General features: G+C 42.2%; 1 protein-coding gene across 1 annotated transcript in view; it reads left to right on the plus strand.

Annotated features, from left to right (window-relative positions):
* ncana (neurocan a) overlaps positions 1 to 16,030 on the plus strand; it is a 61,305-nt gene that overhangs the window by 19,615 nt on the left and 25,660 nt on the right. Inside the window, exons 7-8 of the mRNA XM_058417970.1 lie at positions 1,243 to 2,016; positions 11,646 to 11,756. Of these exons, the coding sequence (XP_058273953.1) occupies positions 1,243 to 2,016; positions 11,646 to 11,756 (885 nt within the window). The remainder of the gene's footprint in view (positions 1 to 1,242; positions 2,017 to 11,645; positions 11,757 to 16,030) is intronic.

A 16,030-nucleotide genomic window follows, 5' to 3' on the forward strand; every position in this document is an offset into this window, starting at 1 on the left:
GTCGGTTGCTAATGTGTTCCAGTCATATGGAAAAAAGAAGCAGTGTGGTAGAAATAATTACATTTTCCAACTACACTTTAGGCAGTTACAGATTTATTAGAGTTTCTGAGTCTTGCAACTTTTAGCTATAACTAAGAACTGTTTACATATTTTTATTTCATTGGCATTCCTCCATGTAGACCTATTTTTCTGTTAGTAAATGACGTTATTTTTGTATGCAGGCCTTAGGTGAAGGCAGGAAGATTTCCCTGACCATTTTGGTGTGTTTTTAAACAATGACTGGTCAAAATCCAAATTTATCTGACTATGTTAGGTCCCTCACTGCCCAGGGCCACGAATGTTATTTGAAAAAAATTAACTTTAATGGACAGAACCAGATCGGCCGACCCGTACACGCTCACTCGATGGCTGGACGATGTGACAGGATGATGTCCGGTTGAGTGACCTGACATCTACACCTATCTGATAGAAAAACCGAGCGCTTCTGGCAGAATGTAAATCTTTAGAGAACGGAAATATAATGTGATATACATATTAGATGCTGTTGATTTAATTGTAATTCCAGTACAATGTAAACCCAGATAAGCAAACGTCAGCTTAGTAAATTTAGTTAAAAAGTTTAGGTAAAAGTTTAATTGCTTACAAATGGTGTTAATCACTCTGAATCCATCCATGTAACTAGTCTCTAAACTTCGTTTCTGTGCATCATTTAGTGTTCATTGAATTCAATTATTTGAATATTTTATCGACTCGTTCTTATGAAACACACCCGCAAACATCCACATACACATAGTTATTAGATACACGCACACCCACAGAGACAAAACTCAAACAGCCCACAGTTCCTGACGTCTCAGCCTGAATAAATAAAGACGAGGGATGTGACAAGCGATTACATGATGAAACCGTCTGGCACACATTTCTCAAGTCAGTCTCCCCCCCCCTGCAATTCCACTGAGAAACACTGGGGAGAACAGACGGCACACAAACACATATGCATGGTAATTACCAAACTAGCTAACGCTGATGGCTTATAATGCATCGACTGTATGAATTGATGTCTTCCAATAATATTGAGATATCTTGCACTTTTCAGGTACAAAGAAGTTGCAGATATGTTTATTGTATGCCCATGCATGTGCACCATTAATAAATTGGGTTTTATTAGTAGCTACCATGCTTTCATGACCGGAGTATCTGTATCTGGCTAATGTTAATCGCTGTTTGCTTGTTTCTCTACAGGACCAGTGTCATGGTGGTCACGTTCATGGTTCAACAAATTCTCCACAACTGGAGATAAAATGACTGCTTCCCCTCAGCTCGAAAACACAGAAGCCCCATCAATAGTCTTGGTCGAGACCACAAAAGAAAACCTGGAACAAGGCATGACCACAGCTACAGAAGATTGGACAGAGGTGACTGAGGTTCTCCAGCTTGGAAGCATGACGCCTGACATGGAGAAGGAGGTTGTGCCCTCTGTAGTTTCAGTCAAAGAAGAAGAAAAAGAAGAAGAAGACAAGGAGAAAGAGACTGGGCTAACACAAGAGGAATTTAGAGAGGAGAGCAGGACAGAGGCAGAGGGTAGCTCCTGGGGGGATGTGGATCTATCAGAAAGTACCACTGCATCCCATACAACAGGGCAAGTCCTAACTAGTGTGTCCCCTAGCATGAAAGGTACTGTAGAGACAACTGCACAGCAAGTAGAGGAGATAACAGCCGCTGAGGCTCGAGGAGAGATCCAGTACGAACTGAAGACAACAGCGAGCCAAGTCGACCAAAAAATAACCACTGTGTCTGTCTCCACGACTTCTCCTGGTTCTGACAAGGAAGAAGGAGCCCAGACCACCTTGATTTCTGATCTTCCCACTTCGTCTCCTCAAAGCCTGACAGAAAGAGGAGTCATCTCTCCCACGGCTTCCGATGAGTACCATCTGTCAATCTCCAGTACCCTGTTGCCTGGCAACCCAGAGAGCGGCCTTGGCAACTCTGATTCCAGCAGGAACAATGGATCTGAAGGTATGTCTGGCTGTCTTTCTGTCTCTCTCCTTTCGCTTTCAATTGGGCCTTGATTTGCCCAAAATGGCTGAGTTAATGGGGCAGCATGTGCACTTGAGTGTTAGATCTCCACAAAATACAGATAGCCGGAATACATCTGCTGAATATATTCTTGGCAATATCATTATGTTTGACAGCTGAAACGCCGCATTTCATATTTTCTTCCAGACTCCCTTTTTCACAACATCTGCCTGCTTTTGGGAGCAAAATAGGCAGTAAAAAGCCAGCGGTATTGATGGGGTGTTGGCAGCTATTAGCTGTCAACCACTTGGGCAAAAAAAAATGCTCTAAAACCCCAAAGGGATAAATATCTCATTAGACTCAGAGTAATTACTGTTGATAAGGCAGCTCTTATGAAACACTCCATAATACAGCTTGAATACTGGATATTATATTAACAGAACATGGCAGTGCACTAAATATGCATATGTAGACAAGAAACACTTACTAGGCCAAATTAGCAGCGCTCAGAGCCCGAAAGCCACTCAGAACTTCGATGCGGAGGGAAACTTTCCGAGCAAACAGAACTCTCTTCATGACTCCCGCCAGACCCCACGCCAGCAACATTTGGCTCTAATAGTCATCCTTCAAGCCCAAATTAGAAAGCTCGGAGTCTCCCAGGCCAGGTCATATTACAGCAACAACAAAAGACTTCAACATGAGCTGTTAAAAGGATCAAAATCTAGCAACGCTACCAGAATACAGAGAGAATCAACTGATTAGACTCCGGGTGCAATGGCCTTTTGCAGATTTGCCTTTGTGATTGGGAATCAGTCTGAATTACGTCTGAGGAATATCATATTAGCATTTTTATTGCCTAAAACAATTCAGCCGTGGCAAACCAAAGTAGACTAAACACAGTCCTTATATGTTTGTCTTACACATGATATGTGTTGCTGTATAACATTGGTTTATTTTGTCTACTTTGCTATGCACCTGGACGACATATATATATATATACATATAGATATAGCACTATGGATTCGAATGTTCGTTATTTCTTTACTTTGATTTATTCCTGTCCATATACCATACGTGGAAAAATTTGCTAACACGGGTTAATTAATAGCAACACTTCTCAAAGGCTGTGTAATTATCAGTGAGCAGCTGCAGAGTGAGTTGTGCTAAGAGATGAACATTGGTGAGTAATCATTCTTCTCCCTTTTTTTAACCACTGATGAATAATTAGTGTTTAAAGATGAGTTTTACTAGGACCATTAGCAAAAACCAAATCGGAGATATTGGAGATATCCAACATTTTCCTCATTCAGCGGAAAGATAGAGTGCAGGCGCCACACACACATACACACACACACACACACACACCAACAGATTCTGTCCTCTGTGTCAAAGTCATGAGCCAAATCCAAAATGAGGTGCACAAAAGCATCCATTAAGGAAGAATATTCCTCTTAAGACTTCATAGTGCTGCCATCCAACGGTTTCCTTTCCTTTTCAACCCCTTTAGTCTCTCTTCTTTTTATACACACACACACCCACACAGACACACTTTCGTCACTGCCCTAATACCGTCCCTCTCAGATCATCTCTCTAGAGCTCCAGTGTCCATCTCTGTAAGCTCTATGCACACACGTATAAGCCTCTGACTCCTAAATGTCCTCCAAATGGGAATTTTCCTCTCATAAAAATCCTAAAGGTCAGCCCTGACATAACACAATGGCTGGAGGCTACAATAACAAATCCTACATATCATCATTTTCAGCCAACCGTGGCAGCTTCTGTCATGACCTGCTCCTGCTACTTTGTGTGGAAACTTATCACGAGGATATTTTGGCCGGGAGTGTGGGCTTGTGCGCCGGCTGATTGATTCTCTCAGTCGCTTCGGTTTAGAGAAAGTCAGGCCGAATGAGGTCGAGCCGAACTGTCAGCTCTGTTTATAGGGCCTGCTTTGACCTTGTGTGTTACATCACACTTCAGTCAATGTGCTCTGGTAGCTGGGCTGCTCATCAGATCCTGAAAAGGGGGACGGAGCTCTCTCTCTCTCTCTCTCTCTCTCTCACACACACACATACACACACACACACACTGCCCATTGTTGTTCTATCTCAGCCGCCTCTCTGAATTGCCTCTAAAAGCCATGTGGTGACATCAGCTTCAGAGAAGTCCATAAATCTATCGGCGGCGTCCACTTCACTTCTCCCCTCCCGGTGATTGGGCTGATTGTCGATTGAGTTGGAGTTTCGATTGAGTGCGTTTGTGCAATGTGTGTGGCCAACTCCAGTTCAATTTCACTACCTGGAATAACTTGGTCAATGAGAGCAGAACCAGATTTGCATTGATAATGCAAGCCGCTCAAAGACATCTGACCGACTGTAGGTATTCATTTCAGAACTTCTGAGAAAATCTAACAATTAAAGTCATCACGTGATCTGTACAGTTATACTGATAAGCATTTTTATAAGCAAGCAATAAGCAATAATTATAATAACAGTAGGATGGTGGCGTAGTGGTTAGCATATTTGCCTCATATGTCCAAGGCTGGAGGGGTTTCACACCCTGTGTATAGAGTTTGCATGTTCTTCCAGTACTTTAGAGGTTTGCCTTGGGTTCTCCAGTTTCCTCCTCCAATCCAGAGAAAAGTATTGTAGGCTCTAAATTGTCACAGTGTGTATGATTGTGTCCTGTGGTGGTTGGCACCCTGTCCAGGTTGCCCCCCACCTTTTTGTCCTGAATCCAGGACCCTCATGCAGGATAAGTGGTACAGAAAATAGATGGATGATAGAAACAGAATTCATCGCCAAAATTACAGATGGAGTGAAAAATGTCTAGTGCATGAAAAGAGTAAAAACGAATGTCTTATTCATGATTATATCTCATATCTAATGAATGTCTACTGTTTTTGTGTGGAAAACATTGCTATTGTAGCCATATACAAGATGCCAAAATGAAGAAAAAACAGTGTTCTCATATTTCAGATTTAACGTTATTTAACAATGCTAACATTTGGTTAGCCAAAAATACACATTTGTAATTACATAAAGAAGTTAGCAGGTATTGTCCAAGAGGTATTATCAGTCAAGCATTTTCTCTGATGGAATCCAGAATGAAGACGTGTATAATAGTGAACAAGTGAGGTTCTACAAGGCTCTTGTTTTTGACCATTTGTGATTCTGCTTACATCATTAAACTCTCATTTATTTATTGTCGTTTAAATGTAATGTTACATTGAGGTAAATAAACCATTACCATGAGGAAATGTGGTTTTCTTTGCCTAAAGAAGCAACACTGCATGAAAAGAAGATAAAAACAGAAGAAGAAAAAATAGATGTGTATTTTAAGATCAAATGTTATTTTCACCTGCTGCTCATGTTTGAATCCATCCATTCATCCTTCTATCCATTCATCTATCAATCTATCTATTCATCCATCTATCCATTCATCTATCAATCCAGCCATCCATCCATCCATCCATCTATGTATCCATCCATTCATCCATACATCCACACATCAATCTATCTATCAAAAAGTCCATCCATCCATCCATCTATCTATCCATCCATCCATCAGTTAAATTATCAAACCATCTATACAACCATCTAAACATTCATGTGTACATACATCTATCCATCCATCTATCCATCCATCCATCAAATTATCAAACCATCTATACAACCATCTAAACATTCATGTGTACATTCATCCATCCATCTATCAATCTATCCATCCATCCATCCATCTACCCATTCATTCATCCATCCATACATCAATCTATCTATTCATCAAAAAGTCCATCCATCCATCCATCCACCCATCTATCTATATAGCTATCCATCGATCAGTACGTCCATCCATCCATCCATCCATCAATCTATCAATCCATCTGTATAACCATCTAGACATTCATGTGTACATTTATACATCTATATATCCATTCATCTATCAATTTTCCATCCATCCATCCATCCATCCAGTTCTTATTCTACACTGGTTTGCAAGAAACCTGGTGCACAAGACAGCAGACACCCCGGACGGCTCATCCAGGACACAGTCACACATACACTCATACACTACAGACAATTTAAAGCCGGTGATTTCTGCCACTAGTCATTGTGCCTAAAGATGTCTAAAATCTAACATTTTTAAATTTCAGAACTAGAAAATGTCATGATTTTCACCATTTGAAGTGTTTTCCCAGGCCACCTCACACATCTTTCTGTACTGACTGCTAAATTTCCTGGTGTCAGGTACAATGCCTGCGTGACACATTATTAAGCATGTTGACGAAAACACACCTCTAACCCCCGCTGGACTTAATTGATGTCTAGCACTGTGTGTATGTGGTGTTTCTGCCTGTCCCTTTCACCCGCTGCAAAAAAAACAAAAAACAAAACAACAAAGCCCATCACTGGGATGTCTGTAAATCCTTTAGTGGGCGAATAATTATGCCCAGTGCCAGTGATGTGTGAATGCGTGTGTATTGAGGCCGCCAGGCTCATTAGAGGATGTGACGAGAGAACCTAACGAGCCAATTAAGGCTCGGGGTGCCGCTTGCCACTTAAAGCGATGAGGGGCTTCTAATTAACGCCGTGAGGTGACCAGCCGAGAGAAAAAAAAACCCTATGAGGATGAGGAAGGGGTGTGTGGAAGAGAGAGGGACGGGGGTTTGGGGTGTGGTGGTGGTGGTGGTGAGGGGTGTGACTGGGGGGGTTCAAGGCTCTTACGCAGCCACTTTCAGTGCGGTTTCTATGGCGATGGAGCCGCAGAGCATCGAATGTGGTCTGGAGAGTTTGTAAAGCACAGCAAGAGAATGAGAAACAGACGAGGGGATTGCAAAAGGAGAGAAAATAACAGCCAGGTTGAAATGTGCCATTCCAAGCGATTTTCATTTCAAACGCTCCTACCAGACGAGCATATGAGGGACGCGGCGGATATCGTGTCAAAATTCCAGATTTTGAAGCAAGACTATTTAAAATAAGAGCGATGCGTTGCAGCGGAAATGCATTTGCATGAATACATAACGTGAGTGCAAATAAAATCGAGCCATTTGACTGAACTGATTAGTGACTGAACTGACAAAAAGCCTGCACTTCAAAAGTATCTTTCCAGCTAAGAGCTCTGGATATAAAACATCTCTCCCCGTCACGTCGCACGGCATGTGCTGTCGCTTTAAATGGCAGTTTCCGGTGCTAATATATTTTGTGTGTGCCGTTTGTCTTCCCTGAAATGTGACCATTAGCTGAAATAGCTTTCCCCAATCCTACGGATGGGAAAATATCTCTCGTACTTTCGCCAAACTTCCCGGCTCAAATAAACCCGTTAACATGGCTAAGCTAAGAGCGGAAAATTAGCATAACGTCATTTTCCTAATGCTAATTACTGCTTTATTGCTTTCCATTCCTCCAACCAGACCTGTTGTTTGTTCTTCAGTTGAATTCTCTATATGGAGGCAAGAATGGGTGGTGAAATGGAAGAGGACAAAACACAGACTAACCCTGAGAAATAGATGAACAGATAGAAAGAGAAAGGCAATTAAGCAGTGAGCTATTCATCTCTCTGAAGAGAACAAGGGTCGAGGTGTTCATTAAAGTGAATCGTCAGGACACAGCTGAGCTCAGCGTGCGGCATTACATCACCGACTCACAGCACTTAGCACTTCCACATCATCCTTTCAAACATCCTGGTGTATCAGTTACTGTACAGAGTGCAATGTGAAGAAGATCCCAGTCTATTCTAGTCTTTTCAGCAAGCACCAACTGACCAGAGACCATTACTTATCCCTTTTGACCAATACACCGGTGTTCCTTTCCGGCCCGGTGGAATGGATATCGACTTATTGGACAATCGGTATAAACAAATGAATCATTTTCTGGCTGATATAATATGAGTCAGGACTCTGTAGGCTTTCAGTGTGTTTCAGACGTGTGTTTTTCCCTCTGTTGGATAACCTTAAACAGAATTTCAGCGGTTGAAGATAAACACCTTCAGATTTTCGCTGCTTATGAACAAGCACTTTGGGGCATCAGAGAGAGCAAAAATGGGTTTGATATCAGCATTCACTTTAAAGATAGAAAGATTTGTTTGGAAAAAATAACCTTGTTTTTTTGGGAACTATTCTAAGAAAAAGGACAAAAGTCCTGAGTGTCTACTTTCATAAAAGCTTTATATTAAGCACCAGTGTGGAGTGAGACGTGACAAAGACATGCAATGCTGAACATGGACACAACAAAAGAAACACAAAATCTCTGGGGACACTAAGATTAGTGTTTAAGGTGTTGGGATACTGATCAGAAGGTTGTGAGTTCACCAAGATGCCACTGCCGGGCCCCTGAGCAAGGCCCTTAATGGTCAGTTGTATAAAAATGGGATGTGACTGGATAAGGGTGTTGGATAAATGTGGTAAAAAGAGTTAAATTATTCATTCATATTATTAGGCAGCAAAAGAGGGACAAACACAATATTAGACAGGTGGTCATAATATTATGCCTGGTTATCATTATTAATATTACCTTGTACATGACCACATTAATCGTCAAAGGCTAAAAACTTTCACTTTGCCACTTTTTTTTTAAATTTTTTATCTGAGTAAACTCATGCTGCACTAAAAGTATGTACACCCCCAACCATCACACCAGTATGTTCTGTGAACATCTCATTCCAAAGCCAAGGGCGTTGATATGAACTAGATCCTCCACTTGCTACCCTAACAGCCTCCGCTCTACATTTTGGACCGTGGATGTAGGAGTTTGTGGTCATTCAGCCACAAGATAACTAAAACTACATGGAAAAAGCATGATTGAGGTGAAGTTACTAGAAAGGATGCTGTCTTTCATCAGTGTTTGGATCGTTTATTTTGAGATTCTGGTTCATGTTCATTTGATTGAACCACACTCAGTTCAGAGGAAAGCGCACCAAACTCAGTGTCATGTTCATGGAACCAGTTTGAGAAGATGCAGGAAATCGGCATTGGAGAAGTTGTCTTTATTTGTCACATATAAATTACTGCACAGTGAAATTTCTTCTTCACATATCCCATCATTGAAGGGGCAGAGCACAGGGTCAGCCATGATGCAGCACCCCTGGAGCAGGGTGGGTTGGGGGCCATGCTCAAGGGCCCAATGGTGGCAGCTTGGCGGTGCTGGGGCTGGGGTTTGAACCCTGATCTTCCGGTCAACACCTCAGAGCCTTAACCACATAAGCTACCACCACCACCCCATTGGCGCCATCAATTCAGGGATCAGCAACAATACACACATGAGCTGTGAGATGCTTTATTGGTATTAAGAGGCACAATGAGTGCCAAAAAACATTCCCCATAGTACCACACTACCACCACCACCACCAGCAGCCGGAGTCTGGATCCAAGGAGTCATGGTGTTAATGCCAAATTCTGACCCTATCATCTGAATGGTGCAGCATCAATTAACATTAATCAGACATGGAGATCTGTCCAGTTTTGGAGACCAGTGAAGTGTCCGAATCCTGGATGTAGATGACAGGACTGGAGACTCAAGATTTAATGAAGTTTAAATGAAAATAAAAGTCATACAATTCATTTAAAATTCAAATGTATAATAGCCCTAATGGTTGTAGAAATAAATAAATAAATTCTATTCAGTCTGTTCCATTTGCTTTATTGTATGCACTCTCTTTCTGACGGAAAAATCTAGCAAGTCGAATCATTTCTGAGGAATCCACTGACATCCAGGATCCACTGAATCCGAAGAGAAGATGTGATCATGTGCGTGATGATCCAAAGCTTCCCTGGCTCTGTGAGGGATGAATGGTGCATTTGAGGATTGCAGTTCAATATAGTGTTTGTTACTGTGCAATTTTCTATCTACTTCAGCATCTCTCTCTCTCTCTCTCTCTCTCTCACACACACACACACACACACACACACATTTGATGATATTGTGTGTTTGCCTGGGAAGTAAGCTCCAGACTTTTGAGTGTGTTTTTGTGTCAAAGTCCTAGTCATTTGTGTTAGCTAGGAACATGGACTGTGTTTCTGTAGTCGTAAAAATCTGTAAATGTGTTCTGGTGCAATTTAGCCAAAACACACTGCTGCCTTTGAGTGTGTCTCAAAATACCGCAGTGCTAGGAGAAAGGGTTGTCTCAGTCATACTGTGTGTATATGTATATGTACAGGTGTGTGTGTGTGTGTGACCGCAGTATCTGTGGTTTACCATAAGTAACCCTCTCAGAGTGGAATAGATGTTCTCTGGTCCAAAAGCAGGTTGTTTTGAAACAAGCCCTCTTTCTTAAGCTTTCTCTCTCTCTCTCTCTCTCTCTCTCTCTCTCTCTATCTATCTCTTTCTCACATGCTCTCTCTCTCATGAGCTCTCTGTTTCTTTCTCTCTGTCTCTTTCTTTCTCTCACAATCTCTCTGTTTCTTTCTGTCTCCTTCTCTCTCACACACACACACACTCTCTGTCTGTCTCTTTCTCCCTCTGTCTGTCTCTCTCTCAAGCTCTCTCTCTATCTCTGTCTCTTTCGGTCTCTTTCTCTCTCACACACACACACGCACTCTGTCTGTCTGTCTCTCTCTCTCTCTCTCTCTCTCTCTCTCTCTCTCTCTATTTCTCTGTCTCTCTCTGTGTCTCTTCCTCTCTTTTCTCTCTCTCTCTCTCTCTCTCTCTCTCTCTCACACACACACACACACAGGGTACAACAGAGCATCTGAGAAACTGCGTAGTTGCACATCAAGTTGTTTAGACAGGTTTGTCACAGCGCAGGTCAAAGGCAGAGCACATCCAACACGCAGAGGTACATTAGTGGGTGCAGAGCACTGAACCTCTGGAAAGCCATTACAAGCCCCAGTAAGCACTGCTGCCAGACAGACCTGCTCTGGTGTGTGTTTGTTTTGTGAGTGTGTGTGTGTGTGTGTTTGTGTGTCTCTGATGCTGAAGCAGAGAACACTAATGCTCTTACCCAGTCGCTGAGACAGAGCGTGCTCTGCTTTTCTGTAGAAATCAACTCATTTTGACTTTGGAGCAGTCAGTGCTGGCTGCTGGGGTAACAGCACCATGTTCACATTATATCTCTAGAAAAAAAAAAAAACCCATACCTGTCTCCATACACACCGACAGAGAGTCAAACACCGTGTCAGATGCAATTAACCTCTTTATTTTAGCTCGACGGTGAGACCTTGCTGAAAAACACACACTCAGGACTTACGACTTTGTGTTGAGGAGCTCATCGAGGCAGGGAGCAATTCTATTCTATAAACAGGGAACAATGGCAAGACTTCACAACTAGACCAAAACATGAACAAATCAAGGACTAACTGAAAGAACAGACCGTTGACTCGCTGCATTATATCTCTCACCTCATACCGGGTGCCACTGTAACGACATAATCAACACTATTCACTTCACCTGTCAGTGGTTTTTATGTTAGCGTATGGCTGATGGGTGCAGATTCCTCACAATGGGCATTATTAAAAAGACGTCCGTGAGCTGAAGTCAGCCGACCTTTATAGACGTGAAAGCGTCGTTTGTTTTAACGGCGACTCATTTCGTCTTTATTGCTATGAGCACCGGGTCATGACAGTGTTTCTAGTGTTGTCTGGGAGACACTACTCTTAATGAAATGTGTTTTTCTCTGTGTGTATGTGTGTGTGTGTTTAGACTCAGCAATGGACAGATGCAGTTGCTTGCACGGAGGGACGTGTCTCCCTCATGATGAGGGCTTCCAGTGTTTCTGCCCGCAGGGATATACAGGAGAGAGCTGTGAGATCGGTGAGTCGTACCACACACACACACACACACACACAGTTTACAACCTGTACATTGCTCAGGGCCCACAGAATCTCCTCCGGCCTCTGCATTGCCCACTGCTTCATCATCGCTCCACACTGACTGAGTGTGTGTTCAGGTTTGGAGAGGATAAGTGACACACTTGTCATTGGTAATAAAACTGAGCTTCCTGAATCAAGGTGAGCTCCGTGTCTTCTTTATGTTGAAAGAAATCAAACAGACCTGTATTACGCGATCCTGCTTTTCGTTACGATGCTAAACTTCTAACTGGATGGCCTGTTCTTTGCAGGAGAGCTGGCGAGAAACTATGAGGGAAAAAATTGAGAAAAATATGTCACTGTGCCACCTTATAACAACTAAATCTTAAAAACTGAACCGTTTTTATCCGGGCTTGGGACGAGCACTGAGAGTTAACCCCTTAACAGGATCAGTTGCCTGCTAGTGTTTAGATTGTGTCATTAAGAGCCATGTTTAAGCTACTGCTAATTTTTCTGTGGTGTGTTTAAGACAGTAGCTGTGTTTGCAAGCGAGCTAACCTGCTAATTTTTCGGTGTTATTGAGACAATACCTGTGTTTTTCTGTTGCATTCGTACCTTTGCTAACCTTCTGCTAATTTTTCTATGGTGTAAGCAAGACAGTAGCTGTGTTTTTGACCTAGCTAACCTTCTGTTATTAAGACAGTAGCTAGCTAACTTTCTGCTAGCTTTTCTATTGTATTTAAGACAGTAGCTGTGTTTGTAAGCTAGCTAACCTTCAAGTTTTTCTGTTGTATTTGTAAGCTAGCTAACCTTTTGCTAATTTGTCTGTGTTATTAAGACAGTAGTTGTGTTTGTGAGCCAGCGAAGCTTCTATTAGCTTTTCTGTTGTATTTGTAAGCTATCTAACCTTCTGGTAAGTTTTCTACGTTATTAAGACAGTAGCTGTGTTTGTGAGCTAGATAACCTTTCGGTAATTTTTTCTATTGTGTTATTAAGACAGTAGCTGTGTTTGTAAGCTAGCTAACCTTCTGCTAGTTTTTCTGTTGCATTTGTGAGCTAGCTAACATTCTGCAAATTTTTCTACGTTATTAAGACAGTAGCTGTTTGTAGGCTAGCTAACCTTCTACTAATTTTACTATTGTATTGTATTGGTACAGTATTTTAAGCTAGCTAACATGACACTGTCTGCTGTATTGTATAATTGAAACCAATAGCCATGTTCACTAGAGCTCTAGCCTTTCCACTACCCTTAACAACAATACCATCGCCTCCATCAGCTCGCAGTTCTCTGACTGTTTTACCTCTTGCGGTTTTTAGCCTAGCAGGGATGCCATGTTGGAATCGTCAGCAGTTTGCGGCGCCGCTGGAGCTTATTTACAGCTCAGATGGAGCTCCTGCAGCATCAGGAATAAATCAGCCTCAGATCCTGCACACTTACAGCCTTCAGTAAAGCCTCAGTTGAAATAAAGAGCTTTGCACAACACCACAACATACGGCGTCTGTTCCAGAAAACCGCGCACGTCCGGCCCTCGCCTCCATGTCCTCTGTAGCCGCTGCGTTAACGTGTAGCATGAGGCGGAAAACTATTCAATCACAGCAGTCAATGCGACAGCGATGACCTCGGTGTCTTTCGTTAACACGTTCGTATAGAAAGCGAGCGGAACAGAAAAGGCTCAGCGTGCGCTGAATCAAGGAGGTCGACAGTCAAGTAGTTCATCATGAGAGAGGCATAAATGATGGCTGTGGAGAGGTCAGGGTTGAGGAGTGTAGAAGAGATCTGAGCATGATTCATCACTGCTGGTCAGGTGATCTGATGCGTCACCAGGCTGCACAGAGCTTCCTTTGGTCAGTATTTATTCAGCTCATCTCAGTGAGATGAATTTGTTACAGCTCTCATGAAGTGACCCTGGTATTCTGATAGGTCAGGTTACACTTATTACCAAAAATATCGGCAGCAATCCCAGCTTGCCCTCAAGCCCCATCACACCACGCTAACGCTGATTATTTTCCTTTAACAGCATGCCTCTCAATGATGTACTGTATTCGACACGAGTTTGCTATATCAACATCATTTCTTTTGTCATCTCAAAAGCACTCGTGAATGAGTCACGATGCCTTGTATGAAGGCATCCATCTTCTTTAAAACCCTACTGCACTTCTGATAAAATAGAAAGCCAACAGAAATCTCAGTTTAAGATTACAGACTACACAATACAATAGTCTTCGGAAACGATCGCTCAGAAATGATCATCACATCATCGAATATCAGAGACATAATCTCCCAATCTCAGGATGATACTGAAGCCTGTAGAAAAGGACCCATTCATCTAGCAGCGTGAATGGAGTGTAAAGTCAATAAGCATTAAGGGAAATGCGGTGTTGGATGTGGTGTTTAGAAAGGAAAAAGTGAATTCGAGTCGTAACAAGCCGCATGCGAATGGTGCAGTGAACCCGGAGCGTCAAAGAGAAAAGAGCTGCGGCTTTATGCCTCCTGTCGAAAGTGTTGCAGCTGTGCGGTCTGACTGAGTCCAACCTGTTTGCATAATGCATAAGCGGATCAATATTCATGAGGAGCAAAAGTACGTGGAGGCTCGTGGAGGCTGAGGGAATGGAAAATGACCTTGGTACTCTCGGCGTCTCGGGTGACCCACTCCTACGCCGGCATCTCCTTCGGAAAAACTGGAGCAAAGTACAGCATATGCAGCTTGTTAGCGACACGGAAACCACGTGGCGTGAAGTGTCGCGCAAAGTCGCACGAAAGTTCTCTAGAAACGCTCCGGCTTAACTTTCAGAACGGCGGCCATGTATACAGCGAGTCAAATGAAATGATTTAATTAGGAGGATTATCTGCGATGGATCAGTTACTTCAGCAGGAGACGTGAAAATAAACACCCGTCAGTAAATATTTCCAATATCCAGTCCAGCTCTCTATTTTTACATCATCACCATGGCAACAATCCAGCATGACGGTCAGTTTTGGTCTGCTGGGCCATGATGTGGCAGTTTCCCTGGAGTCATTATCTTTGGTGAATTTTCATGCAGATTTTTCTCATCTGTTAGTATTTATTTTCGGGTTCTGGTTCACCAGAAAACCAGGATTCGTGACGATGATGAAAGGAGAAAAAAAAAAAGAAAGGGCCAAAATTTTGGACCTGAGCCGCCCCCTCGTTTCTCTTTTTCTTTCGTCTTAGTGGTGTATAGAGAGGACATTTTTATTTCTGTACACAATCCTGGGCATCACTGACCACACAGTCATCATTTAGGCTTAAATCTTCATTTGAATTACACGATTTTCGCCAAAATGACTCGCGTTAAATGGACGTGAAAGAGTCACGTCTCTTTTAGGAGCTACGATGATTAGAAAAAATGAAATCCGTCTAAAAGTACAGACTATACAATAGTCTTAATAGGAGTCCATCAAAGAAATATTACGTAATCAATAAAATTTGTACCTGTTTTTGTTGTGTCCATGTTTAGCATTGAATTACTTTGTCAGGTCACACTGCACAGTGGTGCTTAATGGCTCATATGACAGTAGACACTCAGGGCTTTAAGAATTTGTAGTTTTTCATAAGTGTTTCTGTTTCTACCTAGCCTACTAGGGGCAATACATTCATAGAAAGGTTTTTCCCACACAGATGTGTCTTTCTTAGAAGTAAACTGCGATATCAAACCTATTTCTGCTCTCTGAGACGCCCCAAGTGCTTCTAAAAGCAGCTAAAATATAAAGGTGTTTATCTTCAACCACTAAAATTCTGTGTAAGGTTATCCAACAGAGGGAAAAACACACGTCTCACACTGAAAGCCAGCAGAGTCCTGACTCATTTTATGACTCAAACTTGCGATAAAAATAATTCATTTGTTTATACTGACTGAAAATGTTGCCAGTGTATTCATTAAGTTGAGTTCCAGTTACAACCCCAAAGAATGCGTGTTTTATTCCTATTACACCACAGGAATTTGTCGTTCCCTTTCTCCAGCTTCCTTCGTTTCTCTCTCTAAAAGTTAATAAGCTCAGTTTGGCTTAGCCTGACACTGGAGACTTCTTTCAGAAATATTAAACAAACACTTTACAGCAAATGTTAGTGAGTAGACGTCTTTGTTAAATCACAGCACATCTCTAAAAACAGTGAATGAGCCTTTGCTTGTATTAAAGAGCGAGAGTTTTAATACGCTATAGATCTGGCATGTGAAATACAGCTAACATTAACACATTATGTTTACTCGTTTATACATCTGAGTGGTTAAGGGCCTTGCTCAAGGGCCCCCCAGGAGAAG

Source organism: Hemibagrus wyckioides, linkage group LG20 (assembly GCF_019097595.1).
Source record: "Hemibagrus wyckioides isolate EC202008001 linkage group LG20, SWU_Hwy_1.0, whole genome shotgun sequence".
NCBI lineage: Eukaryota > Metazoa > Chordata > Actinopteri > Siluriformes > Bagridae > Hemibagrus > Hemibagrus wyckioides.